This window comes from Manis pentadactyla, chromosome 6 (assembly GCF_030020395.1).
Source record: "Manis pentadactyla isolate mManPen7 chromosome 6, mManPen7.hap1, whole genome shotgun sequence".
In the NCBI taxonomy this organism is placed as follows: domain Eukaryota; kingdom Metazoa; phylum Chordata; class Mammalia; order Pholidota; family Manidae; genus Manis; species Manis pentadactyla.
This window is the reverse complement of record NC_080024.1, coordinates 613,701-636,515: the sequence shown is the minus strand read 5'-3', so window position 1 is coordinate 636,515 and position 22,815 is coordinate 613,701. Positions and strand designations below refer to the sequence as shown.

Below are 22,815 nucleotides of genomic sequence, written 5' to 3'. Positions count from 1 at the left end.
CTCCTGGTTATACACTAAAATGCGGCATTTTTCTGTTAGGGGGCTGGGCCCATTACAGGTGATTTAATTTTTTTCTTCTGTTTGTCTCCTAGTATTTCTATGACTTAGTAGAGGAAAACAGCCCTAGTAAATCCACAAGAGTGACAATAAGGGAACAGCTGCTAGAACTTGGACCTGTTAAAAAGTCAGGAAAACAAAAAGGAAAGTGAAAGCATCACCTCAAAAGGCAAGCCAAGGGGCCTGGTCCTCACGCCCAGCCCGAGCAGGCAGCCGAGAGAGCAGAGCGGCCCGGACCCCAATGCACAGGAGTGCCAGCGCAGACACCTCGGCCATGCACCTCCCCACGGTGTGACAGGCCCCTGCCACACACAGCAGCTCCAAGAAGGGGCAGGGAGGTGCTGGGACCTCGGGATCCTGCCTTCCTAGGCACATACGCCTGGAATCCTGATTCTCAAGAGGTGAATGATGACGGCAGGCTCTTAAATATATCATCTCTGCCGGAACCAAGTGGGGGACGATGCCTCCTCAGAGCCCAGGACCAGGGAGCCCTGACACCCCACTGCTCTGCACTCTACGGGCAGCATCTCAGAGCCCAGGACCAGGGAGCCCCAACACCCCACTGCTCTGCGCTCTACGGGCAGCATGACAGGGGATGCATGGGACACACCCCAGTTGGGGACAGGGACCTCTCTCCCTGCATGGGACGTACTCAGCTGCCAGCCGTCGCGGTGGTAGCAGCTCCCACAGTAGGTGCCCTCCTGAATGTCATGTCGCAGGCCTGCTGCCCCAGGAGTCACTGAGCTGGCCCCTCTCACCGGAGTGGAGGTGACCTGGATGCCCTGCCCGGGCTCGTATGCTGGGCGCACATCCCCTGGGCTGGCCCCCAGCATGGGGGGCACGTGGCCTGGGCTCTCTCTGCCACTCCCTTCATAGTGTACAGAGGACGCTGAACAAGGTTCAGACAGCTCTGCCCAACTGTGTCCCAAACAGCACGCACGGGGCTGGAAGCGCGTGCCTGTCAGCAGCAACAGCCCTCTGTCATTCGGGACGTCTGGCCTCTGCCCGTGCAAACTGCTCAGGTCTACACTGGAGCCTCCCCGCGAAGGAGAGGGGCTGTCCAGGAGCTCGGACATAGTACAGGGGCAGTGTGAGGAGGTGCAGTCTGTCCTCATGCTGAGAAAGAGCTCCTTGAGGTTCCAGGTAAAGGAATTCTCCTTGGCCTCTGAGGCCCCCACTTTGGTCAGGCTGCCAGGGAGGTCCGTGGCTAGGGCATAGCAGGCCGAGGAGCTGCCAGAGCGGCCTCTGCGCAGGTCTCTGCCACCCAGGTTGCACAGCGACACGGGGGCAGGGAGCAGGGGCTGCTCTGCCAGGGGCAGTTCTGTGTAGGAGACGCCCTGAGGTCCCACCAAGCTCGGCTTGGACAGCCGCTCCCTGATCAGGCACGTGTGCAGCTCCTCATGGCTGTCCAAGGCTCCCTGCTCATCAAAAGCAGGCAAGGGGCACAAGAGTTGCACAGTTCGGGTGGGGCCCAGGCTTCCCCGCTGTGCGCTGCGCTCAGCCCCAGGTGCAGGTGGGCGGTGATGGGCAGCCAGCTGACAGGCGGCATCAGCCCTGTGGCTTGAACTGCTGGCACTGCCCAGACCCATCTGTCCTAGCTGGGCTTCCTGGTTTAGGACGTGCGTGTCAACACTCCTGTCCCTGTTCTCAGCTGGCCCTGGAGCTGCAGGATGTTCATGGGAAGCACATAGTTTTGTGTCCACTGGGTCAGACCCACTTTCTCCCAGAAGGGTCTCTCGGGAGCTCCCTACTGCCATGGGTTCCTCTTTCCCCAAGCCAGGGTTCCGCTGGTCCTGGGGCCATGACTGTTGACTGTGGGCTGGCGGGCTTCCTTCTGGGATGTTCTGCTGGTCCTCAGATAATGACTGTTCCTGGGCTGGGGGGCATCCTTCTGGGATGCTGCCCACCCTAGAGATTGCAATACAGATGACCTAGTTACTCAAGGGCCACAGAAGGGTTAAAGGCTCACATGGACCCCCTCTATTGGACATGAGCACAAAGCATTTCACACCATAAACTATGACAGAGAAAAAAATTAAATTTTGTAACAAAATTAAAAAATAAAGCAGCAACTCACAGAGTCTCCATATAAATCCACATTGAGCAATGATTTACCAAAGAATGCCACCGAGCACCCCGGGCCATAAGCTCAGGGGCCAGCATGTCCCCTGAAATGAGTAGGGCATCCAGGCTGGGCAACCTCAGCCGTCCACGGGGTGCCTCAGGGAGGGGGAGGAAAGGAGAGCAGGGACTTGAGAGTGCCCAGCACTGCACAGGGTTAAACTGTGACCGGCTACCAATGCACCGGCCCTCACGGCCAAGGGGACACGGCTCAGAGAGGGCGGGTGCGAGCAGCAGCAGGGAGCCTCACAGGTGGGAGGCTCACTAGTGCCCAGGAGCCAGAGCATAAAGCACAGACACTCAGCACGGGGCCCTGGAGGGAGAGGCCGCCACAGTCCAGGCAGGCACCCGCAGGCCTCCTGGGCCAGCACCCCTCTAGCTGGCCACGCCTCCGAGGTCCCACAGGACAGACTGCTGAGCACCTGCCCTGTGCTGTCCAAGGCCAGAGGCCAGCACCAAGACCATCAGAATGTGGCAGACATACCAGCCGTCTGGTAAATGGGATTGCAGAGGTCTGTAAGGAGGCAGGGCAGAGGGACCCAAAGCAAGGAGGGCTCCACAGAGGAGCTGCTGGTGGAGGAAGAGCAGAGGCTTTCTGGAGCAGCTGAAGGGCAGACGAGGGTCTGCAGACCCAGGTAAAGGTCATCTGCTTCCATCCATCCATCCCATGCCAAGAGACCAGCCCTGTGCCAGTGTCCAGGGAGCTGCACGCCCCCTGCAGGGCCAGCCAAGGAGGCAGGAGGATCTCAACCCTCTCGCCAGCAGTGCGGGCAATCCCTTTGACACGGGTGTGGGCCAGGCCTTGGGCAGGCAGGCACCCCTCGGACATGGGTGAGGTGAGGGGTCAGGCCCAGGGCGGCTCTGCACCCCACCACCTCCTTCCCTCCCCAGTGGCCAGACACAGCAGTGTCACTGACCTCTGGCCAAGGTGGAGGTGAGGGCGGGGCTTTCAAGAGAGCCTTTAAGGGCAAGTGAGGCCCCTCTCCTCCCTGCCCCCCAACTGCCCCAGCTCAGCTCCAAGGCAGCAGGGCCTCCAGCAGCAGCGCCGCAGGGACCCAAGGCCCCCACCGGCTTGTTTGGGTGCTTCACTCAAGGTCTCAGCACCTGATCAACACTCTAACAATCCACTTGGCTTTGGCATCAACTGCCTGAACACAACAGTACTAGGAGAGCCACAGGGAGAACGGAGCAAGGGCACTGACCAGAGCCTGGGACACAGCCACTCCGCATCAGGCTTCCTGCCTTCCCATGTCCCAGCCTCACTGACTGTCTCAGCCTAGTTCTAGGGACGAGCCTTCACGTCTTTAGTGATGTTTAGTTGTTGAGTGAAATCCGTGAGTGGGCCAGTGAGTGACAGAGTGAGGACTGAGAGGGCAACAGGCAGCAGGTGAGAGGGGGCAGTGGTCCTCAGCGGGCTGTCTATAGGTGCCAGCCAACCTCAGGTCAGCAGGCGAGCATGACCGATCCAGAGCAAACGTGGGAGCGGCTTGCCTGGTGGAACTTCCTCATGGCACAACCCGAAAACAAGCTCTGGCCTGGCACTGAGGGGAGTGCAGGCTGCGCGGTGCTGGACCACACCTGCCAAGGAGCCCCTGCTGGGCACCCCGCAAGAGGAACCCGCAAGTTACACGGCTCAGACCACAGGGGAGCGGGCAGAAGCCAGGCAGCAACCATCCATGGGGAAACTCATAAACTGTGGAGCCGGGCACGGGTCTCGGGTGTGTGTGAGTGCATGCGTATGTGCGTACATGTGCACAGTGCACACCTATCTGCGTTATAGGACCAAAAGCGGACATGCCTGAGCAAACACATGTGCCGATGCACAGGGAAGGGGGTCCAGAAGAGCAGAGCTGGCACAGCAGCCCCCCTGGGGGAGGCAGGACACGGGAATGGGGCTTGTGCCTCTCACCACCATTCTCTTGAAATACACCTGCTCACCTGAGACATATTTTTATGTATTTCAAGAAGACTGGAAAACACAATGCAGATCAACCTCACAGGCATGACCAAGAGCAGAAGAAGCCAGACCTAGGCATGCACAGGTCACATTCAAGGACAGGCAGCTCTGACCCCCATCCTGGGCACAAAGTCGTGAGGGGAGCTGAGCGGGAAGGAAGTGGGTGCCTCTTGGGCCAGAGCGGGGAGGGGGCGTGCATGCAGCGAGTCTGGCCGTTCCTGGGCGCTACACTGCAGAGATTTTCAGAACTGAAAACACACCGAAATGCTTTGCAGAACAGGACGATAACTGAACAGTGGATTTTTTATTTCTACTTTTTCAAATTTTTCAGATTTTCTAACATGGACTTCCTCTACTCTAGATAGAATACTTTGTTATTTAAAAATGCACAAAGAGAACAGATTTTGAAGGTGAGAAAATCCTGCTGATATTAGCTCCCTGGACCCTACACAGTTCCTGTCCACAGACAGGGAGCGCCTCACGAAGCCTGCCCCGGTCAGCCTGCTGCAGGCATCCCGAACACTAGCCTGCCCACCGTGTGGCTGACACTGCCCTCCAGCGAGTCCTCATCTGCCTGCCACCTGCCTCCCCCTCAGTGCACTGTCTCGGTCCCCACAGACCTTACCCCAGAGTGGGCGGAGCTGGGCAGGAGGAAGGGCGATGGCCTCCAGTGGCCGGGGCCTGGGTCCCAGTGAAGGCTTCTTGGCTTTCCACAGGCTTGAGCACCTCACCTCTCAGCAGGACGTGGCCACCAGCAAGTGCGATGTCGGCCGTTGGCTCTAGCAGCAACGCCACAAGAGAGTGTCACGCACTGGCAGGCACACCTCACCAGGACAGGCCCCCTCTGAGCAGCGGGCGGGGGGCCCGGCTTGATCTCACAAGCTCCATCAGCCCTCTCCCCACGCCTTTCTCAGCGCGTCACGACCCGACCGCCTCTGGCTCCCCAGGGGCACGCTCCCAGGCCAGCAGCTGTTGCCCCCCACTGCGTCCCGGCCCGCACTTGGCAGTTTCTCACTCTATTTCCTCTGTCCCCTCCCAGGGTGCTGGCCCACAGGCTCCATTTAAAATGAAGACCGCCAATTAGCTACTGGGTCCCACACACAGGTTTGTGGTGACATCCTGGGGACTTCCAGTCCTCCACGTGCCGACACATCTGTGAGGCTCCCATACATGTCCCATCCCCTAGGAACACACAGCACACAAGAGGCAGAGAGAGGGACATCAAACCACACAGACAGGGTCCCCATGGCAGCCCAGCAGCTGCTCCAGGCCACCCAGAGCCCCCTCCTGTCTTCCTGGGGCCTGGGGGCAGGGCAGCCGGGTCTCACCACCAGCTGGGCTCTGGTCCTGCTGGGGGCCCACAGTCACCTCCCCAGGCCCACTCTGGGTGGCAGTGTCCAGGCAGTCGGCCAGGTCTGGCAGTGGTAAGGAGCTGTCATATACAAGGTCCATGTATTGGTAGAAACCAGGAATCAGGAAGGTGATATTCTAGAAAACAAACATCGACATTTCAGAACTGACAAGATTCCACACTGACCCATAGGACGGTCCCACTGCCCAGTCTGGGGAGACACTGAAAATGTGAGCAAGCCTCCAGAAGAGGTAGGAAAGACCCTGGGTCCAGTTCCTTCTGACAGCCCAAAGCCCCTCTGAGGCTCGGCATGGAATTCATTATTTTCCCCTTTTTCTTGTGAAAAAGACAGCACTAATGCACTCTGAAGCCAGTCACACTAACACCTACTGGCTTCCGCGGACACATCAGCTTCGACCCCATGTTCTCCTTCGGCCTAGAGCACGTCTGCGAAGTGCACCTGAATCAAGTCTCAGGGACATGCACCCCGGTGCAAAGGAGAAGAGCCCGGGCACAGGGTCCGACCTCAGCTGCAGCGTGAAAGGCCCAGCCCAGGAGCTGCACGAGCAAATGCCCTGCACGGGAGACCCCGGAGCAGCCCCCACTCCTGCCGGCCACCCACGGCCGCGAGCCCGGAACACACCTGACCGCCCTCAGAGGAAGGGCGGGTGGGGCGGGTGAGGCAGGTCCCACCCACTCCCTGGGGGGCTCGGCACCCTCGGCCTTCCCGTGGGACTCCTCATCCAGGAACTATGCTAGACGCGTTTTCATGAACTACAACCGAACCTAGTTTGGTTCAACATAACTACAAGTCAGCTTACTTGCTTCCTGTTCTTTTCATTAGAGGACAGAGAGGGGCCTGTTTCTGGAGCCCCAAAAAGAGGTGAAAACAGGCTAGCTGTCTCAGGGTGTGGGATCAGCACGGCAGGAGGGCCAGGACGGAATGGCTGCTGCCGCACCTGCCAAGGCCTGTGGTGGCCAAGGCGCTTGGGAAAGGCTTCAGGGCTCCTGTACCCAGGAGCCAGGCCCGCCAGGGTGGGGCCGCTTGGCCTCAAGAGCAACGTGCCACACAGCAGCCCCTCCTTCCCCCAGGACCCTCCTCCATCAAGTGGGGGCCTGAGTCCCCTCCCCAGGGGCCCAGAGGACCGCACGGACCAAGGAGGGGCACTCCAAGGCGGCCCTCGGAGCCCGGTCACCAAGCTCTCAGAGGGGGTCCGGACGTTGGCCCCAGCCATGGTCCCCACTGGCCAAACACACAAGCGGATGAGCCCCGGGAGGACGCCAACCCCAGCCGACCCCACATGGAACAGAATGAACTGTCCTACTAAGCTCGGTCCAAAGGCAGACTTGTGTCAAAAATACATGATTGCTGTGTTTTAGCCACTAAGCTTGTGGTAGCTTGGACGGCTCAGCAGTCTTAGGTAAGAAAAAAGGGAGTCGACACCTCTGGGGGGCCTGGCTCCTGGGATGTGGAGACTTCCACCTCCCTGTGTTCAAGGAGTTTTGAGAAAGCTCATCAGGGAAGAAGGTTATAGAACACCTCCCCCTGCCCCGACCACGGCCCCCAGGACAGTCAGAGGAGGTGAGGACAGGCCTCTCCTGGGGCAGCTGGTCGCATATGACAAGTGCCAGGGGCTCTGGAGGAAGCCCAGAGGGACGCAGAACACTCGATGCGGGTCCAGAGAAGCACACACAGGCGGGCTGGGAGGGGCCCTGCTGGACCAAAGATGTGGAGGCACAAGGCACAGGACTAACACGCCCCCTCGTGGTCTGAGCAGACCAGCTTCCCTGCAAGGCCCACACTCTGGCAGCCCAGAGCCCACCTTGCCCAGGAGCTCCGTCTTCCCATAACCAAACAGCGCCAGTGCGAAGCTGTGGTTGATGCCGTAGATGGTGCCATCGGGCAGCAGGGTGATGAGGCCACTGACAGTGGAGAAGACCCACACAGAGGCCCGGTACGCCGGCCTGCCTTCTGCCTCCCCGGCACGTGGTTCGGATTTCAGTTTCAAGCTCAGGGGGAAGGTGGTGCCATCCCTGGCTCTTCCAACAGACCTCTGAACCTTGAGATTCTGAAAGAAAGACACACCACCGAGCTGCAGTGGCGTCACGGGGCCCAGCTCTGAGTGTTCGCTGCTTGGAGTAAGACCCACCCCAGGCCCCAGGGACGCCCGATGCCCACGCCGCTCTTTCTCCATCTGCCTGCACCCCACCTTCGCCCCGGGAGCCAGAGCCCTGACCTGGAGCCACAGCTGGGGCAGGGGACACAGTCCAGCAGCTGCCCCCCACTCCACAACAGCCCCAGGGCGGCACACCCAGGACAAAGGAGGACGGTGCCAGGACTGGACCGGCGTCTGGTCCCTCACTCCTTTCCCCCTCCTCCAGCCCGGGGGGCAGCAGCTGCCTGCTGTTGCTGGCCCTCCCCGTCTGCCTCAAGTCCTTGCATACGGTTCACTGCCTTCAGTACCTGGAATGTATCCCGTTTCCTCAGCACAGCTTGACTGAAGCAGTGTTCCTAACCAAAGGCTTTGAGGGCTTGCTCCCTTCCTGGTTTCATAAGATGGCAAGCTGGCCAGAGCCTGTGTCCATCCCTCACCCATCCCACCTGCCCCTCTGTTTAAGGGTGCAGCCTGTAGGACTTGAGGGATGCAGGGGCCTGTGTCCCAGGCATGCCCTGCATGTGCGGGTGCTCTTGCTTCACCAGAACAGGTCAGAACCGGTGACCCCAGTCAGCCCTGTCTCCTCGGCCCTGGGGGTGTGGGGTGGCTCCCGTATGTGGCTGTCCCAAACATGCAGAGAACACGCTCACATGTGCCCTCCAGCACATGTCCCTCAGGTAGGGCCTGGCGTGGTCAGAGGTCTGCTTGTGTGCAGATGGAACAGACACTGCCAAACGCTGTCCCAAATCGGTTGTACTAAAGGACGCTCCCACCAGCCTTGGGGCCCAAGAGGCTACTGCTTTAGGAAAGATTAAAAGGCACAGAGAAAATAAGGGCTGGGGAGGGGCTTCCAATCAAGCCGGAAGACTGAAAGCAGCAAACGAACAGCTCCAGGACCTCTACTCTCAGCTTGAGGCCAGAGAGCCAGGGGTGCCAATGGGGTCCAGAAGGGGTCTTGTTTCCTGCAGCGGCAGAGCTGACCGGTCAAACACAGCTGTCCGGCCTGGGACTTGGGAGGATTCAGCTGTTAACGAACCTCCACCCACACCCCAAACCTCCACTGTCCCCTAAAGCTGCCCACCATCCCCCTTCTGGCCCTCCACCTGCCTGAGGGGAGCCCCGTCAGCCATCCTCCCTGCCCCTCGTGGCCCCCAGACCTCTCCGTAAAAAGGGACACCACAGGTGCCCCCTGCATGCTCCAAGGGGAGGACCGAGGGGACAGCACGGTCAGCTGGGGAGCCACACAGGCTCTGACCCTTGGTCACAGGCTCAGAGCCCAGAGTGTTCTCGTCGATCCGGCCCCACCGTCCCATGGGGGACACTCCTGCTGTCTGGAAGCCCAGTCTATGTCTCCAACTCTAAGAGCCTGATGCCACCAGAGCAACAGACTCCAGTGGCCACGGCCACGTGCTGCAGCAGGCAGGGGTCCTACCGTTGGGATGTGCTCGCCAGGAGGCGGGAGCTGCACAGAAGAGATCAGGTCTGTGATGGGCTGCCCGGCCACTTCCTCCCCGGATGCATACCCGTGCAGATGAGCAAAAAGAGTGTCACATGATGTTATGGTTCCCTTGGAGGAAAAACCAGTGTTTTAAGTGATACAGTACAAGTTTCTTGCATGTCAGCTTTAAACTTCACGAAGCCTGAAGCGCTCAAAGCAAGACCACTCACACGCCCCATTCCCCAAGCACGAGAGGCGGCAAACGCCTGTCAAAGATGCCCTCTCCTCCTCTTGCCGGGTGTACCTACACTACTGATTCCCCAGGGCATTCTGCAGAGGCCCCACACCCAAGAGCCACTGATCACAAGAACCACCCCCACAGCCACGGTCTGCGTTTGAGTGCTGCCTGCCAGCCACTGTTCTGTGGGGTCTGCATACATTACCTCACTGACGGGTGAGACAACCCTGTGAGTGGGTACGATTGTATCCTGATTCACAGCCGAGGCCTGGGATAGTCAGGTCCCTGCCCAAGCGCACACTTTTAGCAAGAGGCGCAGCCCTCAGAGCCCTCCCTCAAGGCTCCCAGTGGCAACACGGTTTGCACTGGGAGGGGTGACGCATGGTGAAGCCATGTGCCACTGAGAAACTGAACACAAACTCACATTGCTCTGGAAAGCCACCCAGGCCGAGAGCCTCTCCACAGGCTCCAGCACGACCACACAGCAAAGGCTATGTTCCTGCCTCACCCTCTTCATCCACACGGAGACTGGGACTTTCTCCCCACTGCGGCTCATGACATCCACCTGTGGGCAGAGAGGGGCCCACGCCTGGCTGGGGGCTGCCACCAAGCCCCCTGGTGCCCCGGCAGGGTGTCTGGACCCTTGCTCAGCTGCCTCACATTTCAGAAATCAACCAACTACGAAGCAAGGCATCTGACACTCAGCCTTACAATCTCTGTGCAGACATTCTCTCAGAAGAGAACCTTCCGTTCTCAGCTTCCCAGAGACACAGCAGAAAAAGTTTGGCAGCCCTTAAGGAGGTGGACCCAGTGTGGGGCCGCCAGCGCTCCTCTGGGAGCCAGTCCTGAGCAGGCAGCTTTCTAGGTTCTTCTGGTGCCTGCGGTTCCAGGCTCGGCACCACAGAGCTGGTCAGGGGGGTGTCGGGCGGGACACATCACACGGGGAGGCTCAAGGCCCCAGGAAACCCTCCCAGCCACGTGGCCCCTCCAACCAAAACCAGACAGAAGGTGGGGACGTGAACTCATGTCGCCGAGGTGGCAGCCTGCAGGTCTGCCAAACGCGGGTCAGTCCCCTCCTGCATCCTGCGCCGCCCTCATGCCAAGCCCCGGCAACACCGCTCCTGTCCCTCTGACGCCTGCTGCCCACCACCCAACTGCTCCTGCCACAGAGGTGGCCGGCAACCGGCTGCGCTGTCAGTGAGCTCTGCACTCACCACTGTGCCAAACACGAGGGCGGCGCAGCCGTCGGCCTCCAGGCGCTCCTCGCTGAGGGCCTCTACCACGTCAGAATCTGGCTTCAGGAAGAACTGTGTGAGCTTGTGGCCAATCAGGTCATGGCTGCTGTACCCCAGGAGCTGGCAAGCTTTGTTGCTGGCAACCAGGATCTGCAGGTGGCAGAGAGGGGCATAAGCACCACCAGAGCTGAAGAGAAGGTGGCATAGGCCCCGGGGACGGTCCAGAGACCTGGCCTCCCGCAGTGTTCTGTGGTGGCTGAGCTCACAGCAGGGGCACCCACGGGTCTTCTGGGATCTCGAGGGCATGGAAACAAGAACGTCCATGGGTTAGTGCACTGGATGTTGCCAGGACCGGAAACACATGTCCTCCACCTGCCGAGGCGGGCACGCCATGCCATCACAACCATGCAGAAGACATGAGGGCTTATACCACACATCCTACCCATCTGTCCGTGTTGGTTATTTGTACATAAATGGGTGTTACACAAACACATCTAATTCAGATACTGAGCACCCACCCTTATTTAGCTAAGCAGCATGTCGGCACGAGTCAAGAATGTGCTTCATCCCCTTTCCTTCAGTCTGTCTTGATAAAGACTCAAATGGTTTTGGTTGATTCATACTTAGGTCTCCAAATTCATCCCTTTCACTACTATGCAGGCAAAGCCAGGCATTTTCTAATTGCACTTTAAACACCGATTTCTCTGTTTGGGGTTATAGGGTAAAGGCACAGACCCCAACTCACAGCTGGGTCACAGATCGAAGCAAATACCTCTGTGGTCTTGGCGTCCACGATGAACACGGCCTTGTTCGGGTTATACATGGGGGACGGGAGCAGGGGCGCAGACCACCCCGAGGACAAGCCTCCCGGCGGGGAGCAGCAGAATGCGCTGCCCAGCGACCCGGCCCGGGCCACTGGCGCAGGGGCAGCCACGCAGTGCGGTCTGCTTGTGCAGATATTCTGGGCCGCCAATGATGACAGGCAGTAGGAGCTCCACGTGTCTTCTGGAAAGAGAAGGAAAGGAAGCTTTAGCCCTCGTGTGGCTGCCAGGATCTCGCTTCTGAAACACGCAAAGCGCCCAGCGCCTACAAAAGGAACCCAGGGTAACATGAACCTGCAGGGCTGATTCACACCCTGGTAGTCTGAAGGGTCCCGGAGTCCACCTCAGCCACCACCAGGTGCCCTGTGGCCATGGAGACATGCCCCATCTGAAGCACGAATGGCCCCAGGGTAACACTTCTGAGTCGGTAATACTCTAAGATCCTCATGTGCCATCCTCCCCCCCAGCTAATGCCCAATCCGTCACTTGTTCCTGGAAAGTCCCAAATTCAGGAGCTACCTATTATCTCCCCGCTCCTCCTTTCCAACCCCCATTTACTGTCCCGTTCACCCCGCTGTTTCAGGAAATCTATTCCCCCTCCCCTTCCCCCAGCAACCCTGGGCACCGAGGGCCTCCTCAACCACCTGCCCCCAGCAGAGCAGCCCCACTCGCCTTCCTGACCCCTTACCAGAGCAGGGCCCCACGCTCAGCCTCAGAACTCTGCTTCGTCCTACCCACTCCTTGTGGCTTTAAGAACACTTCCCACAGGAAGGTGCTAACAGCCCACACTCACACCCTAGCCCCGACCCCTCCCGGGGGTCCGGCTGCCTGCTGCCCTCTTTCTCATCTCAGTTAACGTCAATTCCGTCCTTCCAAGCAAACAGACCTAACTCTTCCCTCCCTTCCCTCTGAGTCCTTCATCAAGGACACTCCGACCTTCTCAGTTCATGGGCCTGCTCAGACCGTTCCCTGCAGCAGGGAACCACGCCACCGTCTGCCGCGGCCGTCCTCTTCCCAGGCAGCCAGACCCAAGGCTCGGCCCCTCCTTGTATCTCAGGACAGGCCCTGGGCAGCCAGCTCTGTCCCACCCGGCAGAGCCAAGTCATCATCCTCCTCGTCCTTGTCCTTCCTCATCCATCCACCTCCTCCTCCCTGCAGGACAGGTCCCACCTGCTTCCCCTGCAGCCCCTCCCTCAGGCTCCAGGCCACCTGGGTGCTGAGGCACCAAGGAGTGATTGGGCAAGTGACAGCAGGCGACCTGCAGCTGTCCGCTCAGCCTGGGACACTGCTGCCTGCTGCCCGCCACCTACATGTGAGGTCGGCTGTGCTCAAGTCTGGGTAACTGTGCATGTCAGGGAGGAAAGCGTGAACCGCAACATGGTCAGTAAATATTTAGAGCTAATTTAGCAAAACTGGATTTTGCTTGCCATGCAGCCCAGGACAGCATCTCACACTGTCTGATATAATAAATAATGTTTTGCTCTATTTTGCCCCTGAAACATGGCGGTAAATTCCAACACGGCCTAAAAAGGAGAGTATTGTGCCTAAGAATCACAGAAGAACAAGTACGGCAGGGAGGGTCCTGCCACGTGGGCCTAAACAAGTCATCTTCCCAGCAAGAACAGAAAAACTGAACAGAGCCAAAGGTGATTCCATGTGTTCACTTTCAATGCTGGCGCCACAGTGACTCAGGGGGGTGGTTACCAGAGAGACCCATCCTGCTCTGGCAGAGTTTTGAAAGCCCATTCCTTCTGCTCAGGTGTCTGTCGGCCAAGGACGAGGGCCTGCTGGACTCAGGGGTGGTCTGGGCGGCGGGGCGCTCCATCGGAGCTGGCAGGGACAGGCTCCTGCACAGGCGCCGCTGGTCCACGTCAAAGGCCGCTGAGCCTCTGTCCTCCAGGGAACAGCTGTCAGAACACAGTGCGCCCACTCAACATCTGCAAGAACAAAAAAGCATTTTAACCTATTAATTCTTTGCAAGTCTGAGTTAAGCTCAGCCCAAAGACCCGCACACCCAACTGCCATTCTGGGTCAGAACTCACAAAGCGAGGACGGCCGGGACAAACGTGTGCTGAAAGCAGCTCTCGGGGAAACGCACAGGAGAGATGCCAACGAGAAGGCAAACGCGGGAACCAGAGCAGAGAGGGAGGCGCCGCAGAGGAGGCAGGCTGCAGGTCCTCACAGACCGAAAGCGCCCCAGGCCCCAGAGGAGCGCTACGGGGCCGCGGAATCCGCTGGCATGTGCGGTCTGCTCAGCCACTCGGCCCCAGCTTTCCCCGAACCCAGGCATCCGAGCAGCTGCACTGTATCATCATTGATCCCAGAAACAGACCACATACGCACAGCGGCTCACAGACGCTGGGCACGGTGAGGCGCTGGGCAGGCGGTGACCTTCCAGTTGCAATCCCCTCATGTGTGCAGTGTGGGCCACAACGGTCGCACTGCTCCTCCCTCCCTCAAGGACCCAAGAGCCCAGCTGGGACTGGCGCACTGTGAACACCTCCTAGGTGGACTCTGCTGGTTTGGCATGGGTTAGAATAGCTAGTCAGGGTAAATGTGCCCTGTACAAAAGCTAGTGCAAGATGAGATTAAGAACAAAAGATAAAAGTTCTGGAAAAAAGTAAGAATAAGAATATAGTGGATAACTTTGAGTGGCCTTACGTTTCAGAACAACTAGATCTTCCAAGTATTTCATTTCTATGGCATCTCTGAGCTGCCTGAAAAGTAAGTTGAAAGCTGAGCTGATGCCGTAACTCTGAGAATGAGCGCTCCCAAGGAGGAGGGAGGCCCCTAGGTTCCTAAAAACAGCCAGGGACCCGTGAGGAAGGTAGTGGGGCCCTAACTCAGGAGCACCCGGCTCTGGCCAACGCAGTCCTCTGGGAAGCAAGGCGCCCCAGCACAGTCCTGAGGTCCTCCAAAGACTGAGACCAACCAGATATGCTCTCTTACAGTCAAGCAGACAAGGAAACCTGCTTCTAGGAGAGTCCACAGAAAAACCAGATTCAGACACACAGGAATATTAGGGATTAGAAATACCTGTGTATGTTTAAAAATACAAAAGATGGAGTCACAAAAATGCGCAAGCAGGTTTCTCAAAACTAACCAGATTTTAAGAGTCAAGCCAGCTTTTTGGAAATCAAATTTTTAAGTTTCAGCATGTAATTAAAACTTCCCCACAATGGAAATTCTAGGTCCTAGATTTGGCTTCACTGGTGAATTCTATCAGACACGTGAGAAAGAAATAGCATCAATATTACATAAACACTTCTTGAAATTAAAAAAGGAGGGAACAAACCAGCCCAGTTTTTGAGGCCAGAATTTTCCTGACACCAAAACCAGACAAAGGTGTTGCTAGAAAGAAAAACTACAGGCCGCCAGCTCATGCCCAGAGAGGACGAGGTCCCTGACAAAAGGGTAGGTCGGCCCAGCAGCAGCCCAGCAGCAGCCAGGAAAGGGCAGCGCAGGGCTTCCTTGGGGGTGGGGGTGGGGGGGGGGGCTGGTTAACGTTTGAAAATCAGTCAACACGATCGACCCTATCAATAGGCCAAAGAGGAAAAACAGGAAGAAAAATCACACAATCATATGAACTGATGCAGGAAAAAGCATTTGACAAAATCCAATACCCCTTCATGAGAAAAAATACTCAGCAATCTGGAATTGAGAATTCCTCACCTGATAATGAACGCATATAGAAACCTACTGCGCGCAGCACTCCTAATGGGGAGAAGCTGAACGCTCTCCTGAGGTCAGACACAGGGCGCAGTGGTCCACTCTGCCCCTTCTACTCAGCACTGTCCTGGAGGCCCCAGCCCACCCGGAAGGCAGGAAAAAGAAACAAAAAGCACCCATCCTGTAATGGAGGGCACAGACCCGACCGAAGCGAGTCACAGAAAACATGACCATATACACAGAAAGTCCTAAGGATTCATAAGAAGACTGACACAATTTTCTTAAAAGAGGGTGGCAGGTAAAGGTTTTGAACAGTACATCAACCAAAGAAGACACACAAATTGCAAAGAAGCACATGAGAAAATGCTTGAACTTCTTAGTAATCAGGGGAATGCAAGTCAAACCCACAATTAACTATCAGCACACAACCAGTAGGGCGGCTGAGTTAAGAAGAATGGAAACCTGAGTGTCGTAAGGATGGGGAGCAGCTGGAACTCCCCTCTGCTGCTGCTGGAAATGCGCAATGGTATATCCACACACTTAGGGAAGCCATGTGCCAGGGGCCTGAGGACACAGTAATGCACTGCTAGGCACCCACTCAAAAGAAAGGAAAGCACACATCCACACAGACTCCCACACGTATGTTTACAACAGCTTTATTCCTACTAGCCCCAACCTGGACACAACCCACATGTCCAGCCACAGAATAGGAAAGCAAATGGAAGTGTCCCACACAGAGGGACCCTACTTAGCAATAAAATTAATGAACTGGAAATATACAAACAATGGCATGGATGAATCTCAGAACCATCACAACGTGCCAGGGCAGCCAGACACTAAGCACCACAGCCTGCGGGACTCCAGTGACCCGGAGACAGACCTGGCCTAAGGGACGCCAAGCAGAGCCGCGGCTGTCCGGGGCTAGTGCAGATTGGGCAGGGAGGTCGACCAAGAAAGAGCACAAGGAGAGGCCTTAAGGTGACCGAAATGCTCTCGGACTCGATGATGGTTGTGACTGCCAGGTTGTATACATGTTGCTATACTCACTGACCTATGTACTTAACGCTGGTACATTTTTATTGTCCGTAAATTATAACTCAGCCACATTAATTTTAGTGTCAGTAGATGGCTAAGACAGGCAGGTAGTCACAACCAAAAAGAAAATTAGTGAATTGAAAGATACACTGGAACAAATAACCCAGAAAGCAACACAGAGAAATGAAAACATAAAAATATGAAAGAGAAGAGATAAGAACTGAGATGACTCAAAATCTGATTGGAGACACAGTGGAGGGAGAAACATTGGAACACAGGAGAATGAACCACCTTCAATAACAAAGAAACAAACCCACAGATCCAGGCCCTGGGGAGCACTCAGGCGGCCATGTATGAAGACTCAATATGCTCTATGGTACTGACGTGTTTGGGAAGGAATGACCAAACTGATTAAAGGGACAGCAAAAGGCTGTCACATATGGACACCTGATGTGTCATTGAGGACTTCTACTTCTCCCTGAAGAAATATGGGCCATTCACAAGGGAAAAAAAGCAAAAATGAACAAGTGGGACTACATCAAACTAAAAAGCTTCTGTACAGCAAAGGACACCATCAATAGAACAAAAAGGTACCCTACAATATGGGAGAATATATTCATAAATGACAGATCTGATAAAGGGTTGACATCCAAAATATATAAAGAGCTCACGCACCTCAACAAAAAGCAAATAATCCAATTAAAAAATGGGCAGAGGAGCTGAACAGACACTTCTCCAAAGAAGAAATTCAGATGACCAACAGACACATGGAAAGATGCTCCACATCACTAATCATCAGAGAAATGCAAATTAAAACCACAATGAGATATCACCTCACACCAGTAAGGATGGCCAGCATCCAAAAGACAAATAACAAATGTTGGCGAGGATGTAGAGAAAGGGGGACCCTCCTACACTGCTGGTGGGAATGTAAATTAGTTCAACCATTGTGGAAAGCAGTATGGAGGTTCCTCAAAAAACTCAAAATAGAAATACCATTTGACCCAGGAATTCCACTCCTAGGAATTTACCCTAAGAATGCAGCAGCCCATGTACTGATGGACAGTGAGTGCGTTGGGGTGTGGGTGGGGACTTGATAATATGGGTAAATGTAGTAACCACATTGTTTTTTCATGTGGAGCCTTCATAAGAGTGTATATCAATCATACTTTAATAAAAAATTTTTTTAAAAATGCAGCAGCCCAGTTTGAAAAAGACAGGTGCACCCCTATGTTTATCACAGCATTATTTATAATAGCCAAGAAATGGAAGCAACCTAAGTGTCCATCAGTAGATGAATGGATAAAGAAGATGTGGTACATATACACAATGGAATATTATTCAGCCCTAAGAAGAAAACAAATCCTACCATTTGCAACAACATGGATGGAGCTAGAGGGTATTATGCTCAGTGAAATAAGCCAGGCAGAGAAAGACAAGTGCCAAATGATTTCACTCATATGTGGAGTATAAAAACAAAGCAAAAACTGAAGGAACAAAACAGCAGCAGAATCACAGAACCCAAGATGGACTAACAGTTACCAAAGGGAAAGGGACTGGGAAGGATGGGTGGGAAGGGAGGGATAAGGGGGGGAAAGGGGCATTATGATTAGCACACATAATGTATGGGGTGGAGGGCACAGGGAAGACAGTATAACACACAGAAGACAAGTAGTGATTCTATAGCATCTTACTACGCTGATGGACAGTGATTGTAATGGGGCATGTGGTGGTGAGACAGGGACCATGGGTGTAGTCAGAGCAGGGTGAGGGCCTCCGGAAAAAGCAAGGCAGGATATTTACAGTCAGAGCAATGTAACTACATGGAAGGAAACCCCTCTACTAAAACTCTGTGTTAAACATTCAGCTCTGGAGTCATTCTTCAGTGAGATTAGCTGGTGTACCCCAGATAAAGAAGAGTAGCACATGTTTATTTTATGCTAATCATATAATCATGTATAAGATTCACTTTACATGCTAAAAGGCCCAGGCCTATGTGCTGTCTTTCCTCCTTCAGACCTGATGAAGTGGTTTTGCAAAACTGGGCAAACTAATTTAGCACACAAGCCCAACCATAACACAGTAAAAGGTAAGAAGGATTCCATCTTTAAGGGTAAGACTGCACTTAACTTACTCTTTAGCAAACAATACCTCAGCCCACCTTGGGGGCTGAGCAGGTGGCCTTGTTTCATTGTCCCCAGACCAAGATGCTGGTATCTCAGGGAGAAAACAGAGCAGGAAGTTACTTGTATCAAGTTAATTCCAATATTCTCGGACTACTTAATAAGTCCACACCCCTAAACTTTTTTTCATATTCTCGAAAAATCCTCAACTGCCTATAAAACCCCCTAGACAGCGCACCACTACGGACTCTCTTGTCCCCTCCTGGCGTGAGCCGGGAGCTCTGTCCTCTCACTTTATCTCTAAATAAAAGCCTGTTCTTGCTGTCCTACCTTGAGTGTTTGTGAAGCTCATTCTTTGGCTTCATGAACAAGAACCCCGACATCAGTGGGGACTTGATAATAGGGGAAGTCTAGTAACCACAATGTTGCTCATATAATTATACATTAGTGATACCAAAATAAATAAAAAATAAAAGGAAATACAGGCCATTCACAGTCACACAAAGGTGCTGTGGCAACTCGCCTCCCAAATGGGAAACAATGAAAACAGAGCTATTCACACATCTAGAGCAAAAATCAGTCCCCAGACTTAATCTCCATAAGTCAAAACACAGAACTTTTAGAAGGAAATTGGAAAGACTTTCTGTAAGACTTTAGGTTGGGCAAGTTTTCTTAAGACACAGAAAGCTCTAGCTTTTTAAAAAATAAGACTGATAAATTTGAAGTTGCTAATGTCTGTTCACAAAATATATAAAGAAGTAAGTCACAACTTGGGAGGAGATATTTGCCACATATATAATCAGAGAATTAGTATCCAAGATAGTTTAAAATGTCAATAATTTAAAAAATTTTTTTAATTTAAAGACACAGGCCAACAGAAAAATGGATGAGAAAGAAACAAGAATTTCACAGAAGAGGTCACCCTAGTGGCCAATAAACCTATGATGAAGGGCTTAACTTTTATTAGCATAATCATGACTATTTTACACCTATTAAATCAGCAAAAATTAAGAATTCTAATAATACCCAATGTTGATAAAGATGTGGCTCCACAAGAAAATGATACAATGTCTTTAGAAAACAATTTAAGTCAAACATCCACCTACTCTAACAGTATATTCTACTCTTAGACTTAATAGTCTATAGAAATCCTTGTCACTCAAGAATGTTCAGGGCAGCATGGTTCACAATAGTAAGAGAAAAAAGGAAAAGAATAGGACAGAACATTCATCAACAAGAAAACAGATTTTAAATTCTGGTATATTCAAGCTATCAATTACAGCAGTGAAAACAACTTCTGCACACACAGCAAGGATAAAGCTTAGCCACATAAGTAAAAAAAAAAAAATCAAGTTACAAAAGCCTATCAACAGAATTCCCTTTTCATAACACCCCACCCCCAAATTGAAATATACTCTTTAGGGGTTCACATTTATGTGATAAACTCAAACTTCAGGCAGGAGGTTTCCTCTGAGAGTCCCAAGCAAGCTGGAACAGGGGAGGGCACGATGGCAAAGGGCTGCCTGGTTCTTCATGTGGGTGGTGGGCTTAAAAGTGTTAACTTCACTGTCATGGTTTGTGACTAACATTGCATTTATCTGTTTGTATAAATCAACTACTACATCCTAAAAAATTAACAGATGCTTTATATACACACATATATACCCAGCACAGGATCCTAAAAAGAGCAGCTAATTCTGAACCAAAAGGTGAGTAGAAAGCAAGAAATTAAATATTAAACTATTAGAACAGGTTGCTTTCCTTCAAGTAGCAACATTTAAATGTCAGGGGTTTGCATTTCTTTCTCTAAGCATCTAAATACACTCATTATTTCTACAACAAATAACAATAATGTATCATATTTTAGTTTTCTACTACAACCAACCTATAGACAAAAGCACATTGACTTGCTTCAGATTACCCTGCAAATGTTACAAAACTCTACTTTGTAAAAAAACAGTAATAAAACTTTTCAGAAAACAGTGTAAATATTATAGAAGTTTACTTTGCAAAAATAACAAGAAAAGGGAAAGGAGGGAAGGGTTAGGACAAGCAATGTTCTGTTTCACTGGAGGAAGTAGATAAATAGTGCCTGAAGCTGATAAATCGGGAGGTGGAGGCAGGAAAGGGAATCCTTTTTCTTTCTGTGCCTTCTGTGCTGGCGACAGTCCCTGTGGGCCTGCTCAGCACGTCCACATCACAGGAACCGGCCCACAGCACCTCTGCAGAGCCCCCACTGGCCCCGAGAGCACAGAGCCCAGCTTCATGCAACCTGAGATCACTTTCTTTTTCACTAGTTTGACTCAAACACTAACTAGAAATGCCCAGAAGTCCAGGCCTAGATTTTTAGAGTGGCTTTTTTGTTTGTTTTTTGTTTTGTTTTCGGTACCTGCTCCAAGCAGAAAACATGGGAACCTGAATACAGCACCGAATGGATCCTCAGAGGCATCCTGTTCCTGTTGTGCCTTTTGGTTCCAGAAGGCATGGCAGGACCTAACAGCAGCCAGGATAGGTGTGCAGGGAATTTCTGGGAAAATACTTGTTGCTAAACTTCTGGAAGCAACCACCTTTCTCCCACCAAAACACAGCTAGGAAGCAAATAGCTTCGACTGCTCCCACCACTGTTGAACACCCAGGAGCAAAATCAGCTTCATCATGAAGTCAACACAGTGGACAACAGAGCAGAAAATGGCAAAGATGTCATTTTGAGCTACCCTACAATCTACCTTCCTCCGGACTTCAGGTTTAGGGGTAACTTCACTCACCATCAGAGCCATTCTGGGACTGTATGTTTCTTGCATGGAGCATCTTAAAAGAATACCCAGGATGATGACTGCTCTGGTGGAGGGTGTAAGCGAAGGGCACCTCCAGATCCAGGCCAGCAAAGCTTCCTGGAGAAGGCACCGGCAGAACCATGCCCAGCAAAGTGGAATGAAGAAGCCTGCCTGGCAGAGGCGCCTTAAGGCAAAGAGCCCCAGAGCTCCCTTGGGACGAGTTCAGCACACCTGTGAGAGAACAGGCGGACATGGGCGAGCCACCGGGCCTCCCACGCCTGCCCAAGCTGTCTGCATTATTTCCCAAAGACTGACTTTAAAGAGGTCCGTGCTTGGTAGTAACACTGCCAGATACACATTTTCACAAAGATCCCTCCAGGGGCAAAGGCGCCCGGGTGAGGGTGGGGAGGAGAAATGTTACGGTAACCCAGGCAACGGCAGAGAGATGGAAAGGGGAACCCAGAAGCGAAACTTCAACCTGGACTTGACATGGATTTATCTGGGCGATGGGGTGTGAAAGGCCAGGGGCTGCCAGGCATCACGGCTGCATCTGAGTTCGGAGCTCGGGCCGCGGCGGGGCCCTGGACGGAGAACCGGGTGAGGAGGGGACGCCGGGGCGCGCGTGGGTCGTGACGGAAGCGGAGGGAGGCAGGGGCGTGCGCGCCACCGCGCGGGCTCCGCCCAGCATCGACGGGCTTCGCGCGCGGCGCAACCCCGCGGGCCAGGCCCCCCGAGCCTCCCGGAAGCTTATTCTGGGGAGCAGGAAGGACTGACAGACGCACGCGTTCAGTCCGGGCGGCGCAGGGCCAAGCAGCCGCGCCCAGAGGTGGGCAGGCAAACGGCCGCGGCCCGCACGAGCCCCGAGGCTCAGCTTTGGGCTGGTCGGACAGCCGCGCCGAGGCCGGCGGGACCCCGCAGAGCCCGGCCGGGCGCTCCGAGGCACACGAATCTCACCTGGCGACAGCGAGGGTCACTCCACCAAGTTCACTTCACCCCGCCGGGAGGGAGACCTTTCGCCGCTAGTCCACCAGCCAATCGCAGAGCGACTCGCGCCGATTGACAAGCCTTAAGAGCCAGTCAGCGGCACGTGAAGGCGGGATCCAGAGAGCCAGAGGGCAGAAGCCCGCGCTAACGGTTGCTAGGGACGCGCCGAGTACCGGTACGGTGTCGCAGAGGGGCCAAAAGAGACCGAGCCTCCTCCAGCCTGGAGGAAGCCGTTTCCTCCGGTCTCGGAAGAAGGGTGAGCAGCGCGAAGCGCGCCTGGAGGTGGGGGACGCGGGAGGCTCCTTCAGGAGCCACTCATACCCGAGCGGCCGACGGGGGCTTCGGCGCCCGCGGTGGATTGTCCCGGCACCTGCAAACGGAGCGGGTCCCACCCCCTGGTTCCCGGCCTCCGGCCTCCTATCCGCGCTCGAACGCGGGCGCCACACGCTGAGCGTTAACTAGAGGCGGTCCCTTCACACGGGCTCAGTCCGCGCGGCGATGCCAGGACACAATCGGCCCGAGGTACAGACGCGGCCCTGAGGCCCGGGACGCACTCGATTGGCCCGCACTCTGCAGCCCCACGCCGAGACCGTCCCGGCGTGTCCCTCTATGAGCCCACGAGCCCAGAGCATGTCTCGGATTCTCCTCCCCGCTCGCCTGCAGCCACGGCTCCGTGCGTGCGGCCCGGACTGCCCCTGCCTTCTTCCCCCGCAGTCGCTGTCCAGTTACCTGCGGGGAGGTGAGGCCGGCGACGCAGGCGCTCCCGGTAAGTGTGGCCTCGCGGCTGCACTACAACTCCCATGAAGCGCAGGGGCTCGGGCGCGCCAGGGGCTCAGCCCTGCACTGGGATTCCATT

At 54.5% G+C, this 22,815-nt stretch overlaps 1 protein-coding gene across 6 annotated transcripts in view; it reads right to left on the bottom strand.

The window, feature by feature from the left end:
• The window catches only part of PASK (PAS domain containing serine/threonine kinase), a 37,899-nt gene extending 15,090 nt beyond the window's left edge, over positions 1-22,809 (bottom strand). For 3 of the 6 annotated variants that reach the window (XR_008998102.1, XM_036901289.2, XM_036901294.2), the window contains exons 1-10: positions 21,930-22,695; positions 13,079-13,311; positions 11,326-11,558; positions 10,533-10,703; positions 9,743-9,883; positions 9,075-9,209; positions 7,310-7,555; positions 5,464-5,623; positions 4,761-4,914; positions 710-1,965 (exon numbers count right to left, since the gene is read on the bottom strand). Coding sequence is in view for 5 of the 6 variants with exons in the window: in XM_036901289.2 (XP_036757184.2) it covers positions 710-1,965; positions 4,761-4,914; positions 5,464-5,623; positions 7,310-7,555; positions 9,075-9,209; positions 9,743-9,883; positions 10,533-10,703; positions 11,326-11,558; positions 13,079-13,199 (2,617 nt within the window). In the remaining variant the exon portion in view is untranslated. Of the gene's footprint in view, positions 1-709; positions 1,966-4,760; positions 4,915-5,463; positions 5,624-7,309; positions 7,556-9,074; positions 9,210-9,742; positions 9,884-10,532; positions 10,704-11,325; positions 11,559-12,260; positions 12,343-13,078; positions 13,312-21,453; positions 21,898-21,929 lie in introns of those variants that run through there. The other 3 variants (XM_036901290.2, XM_036901291.2, XM_036901293.2) reach the window with 3 other exon arrangements.
• Positions 22,810-22,815: the final 6 nt, after the last annotated feature.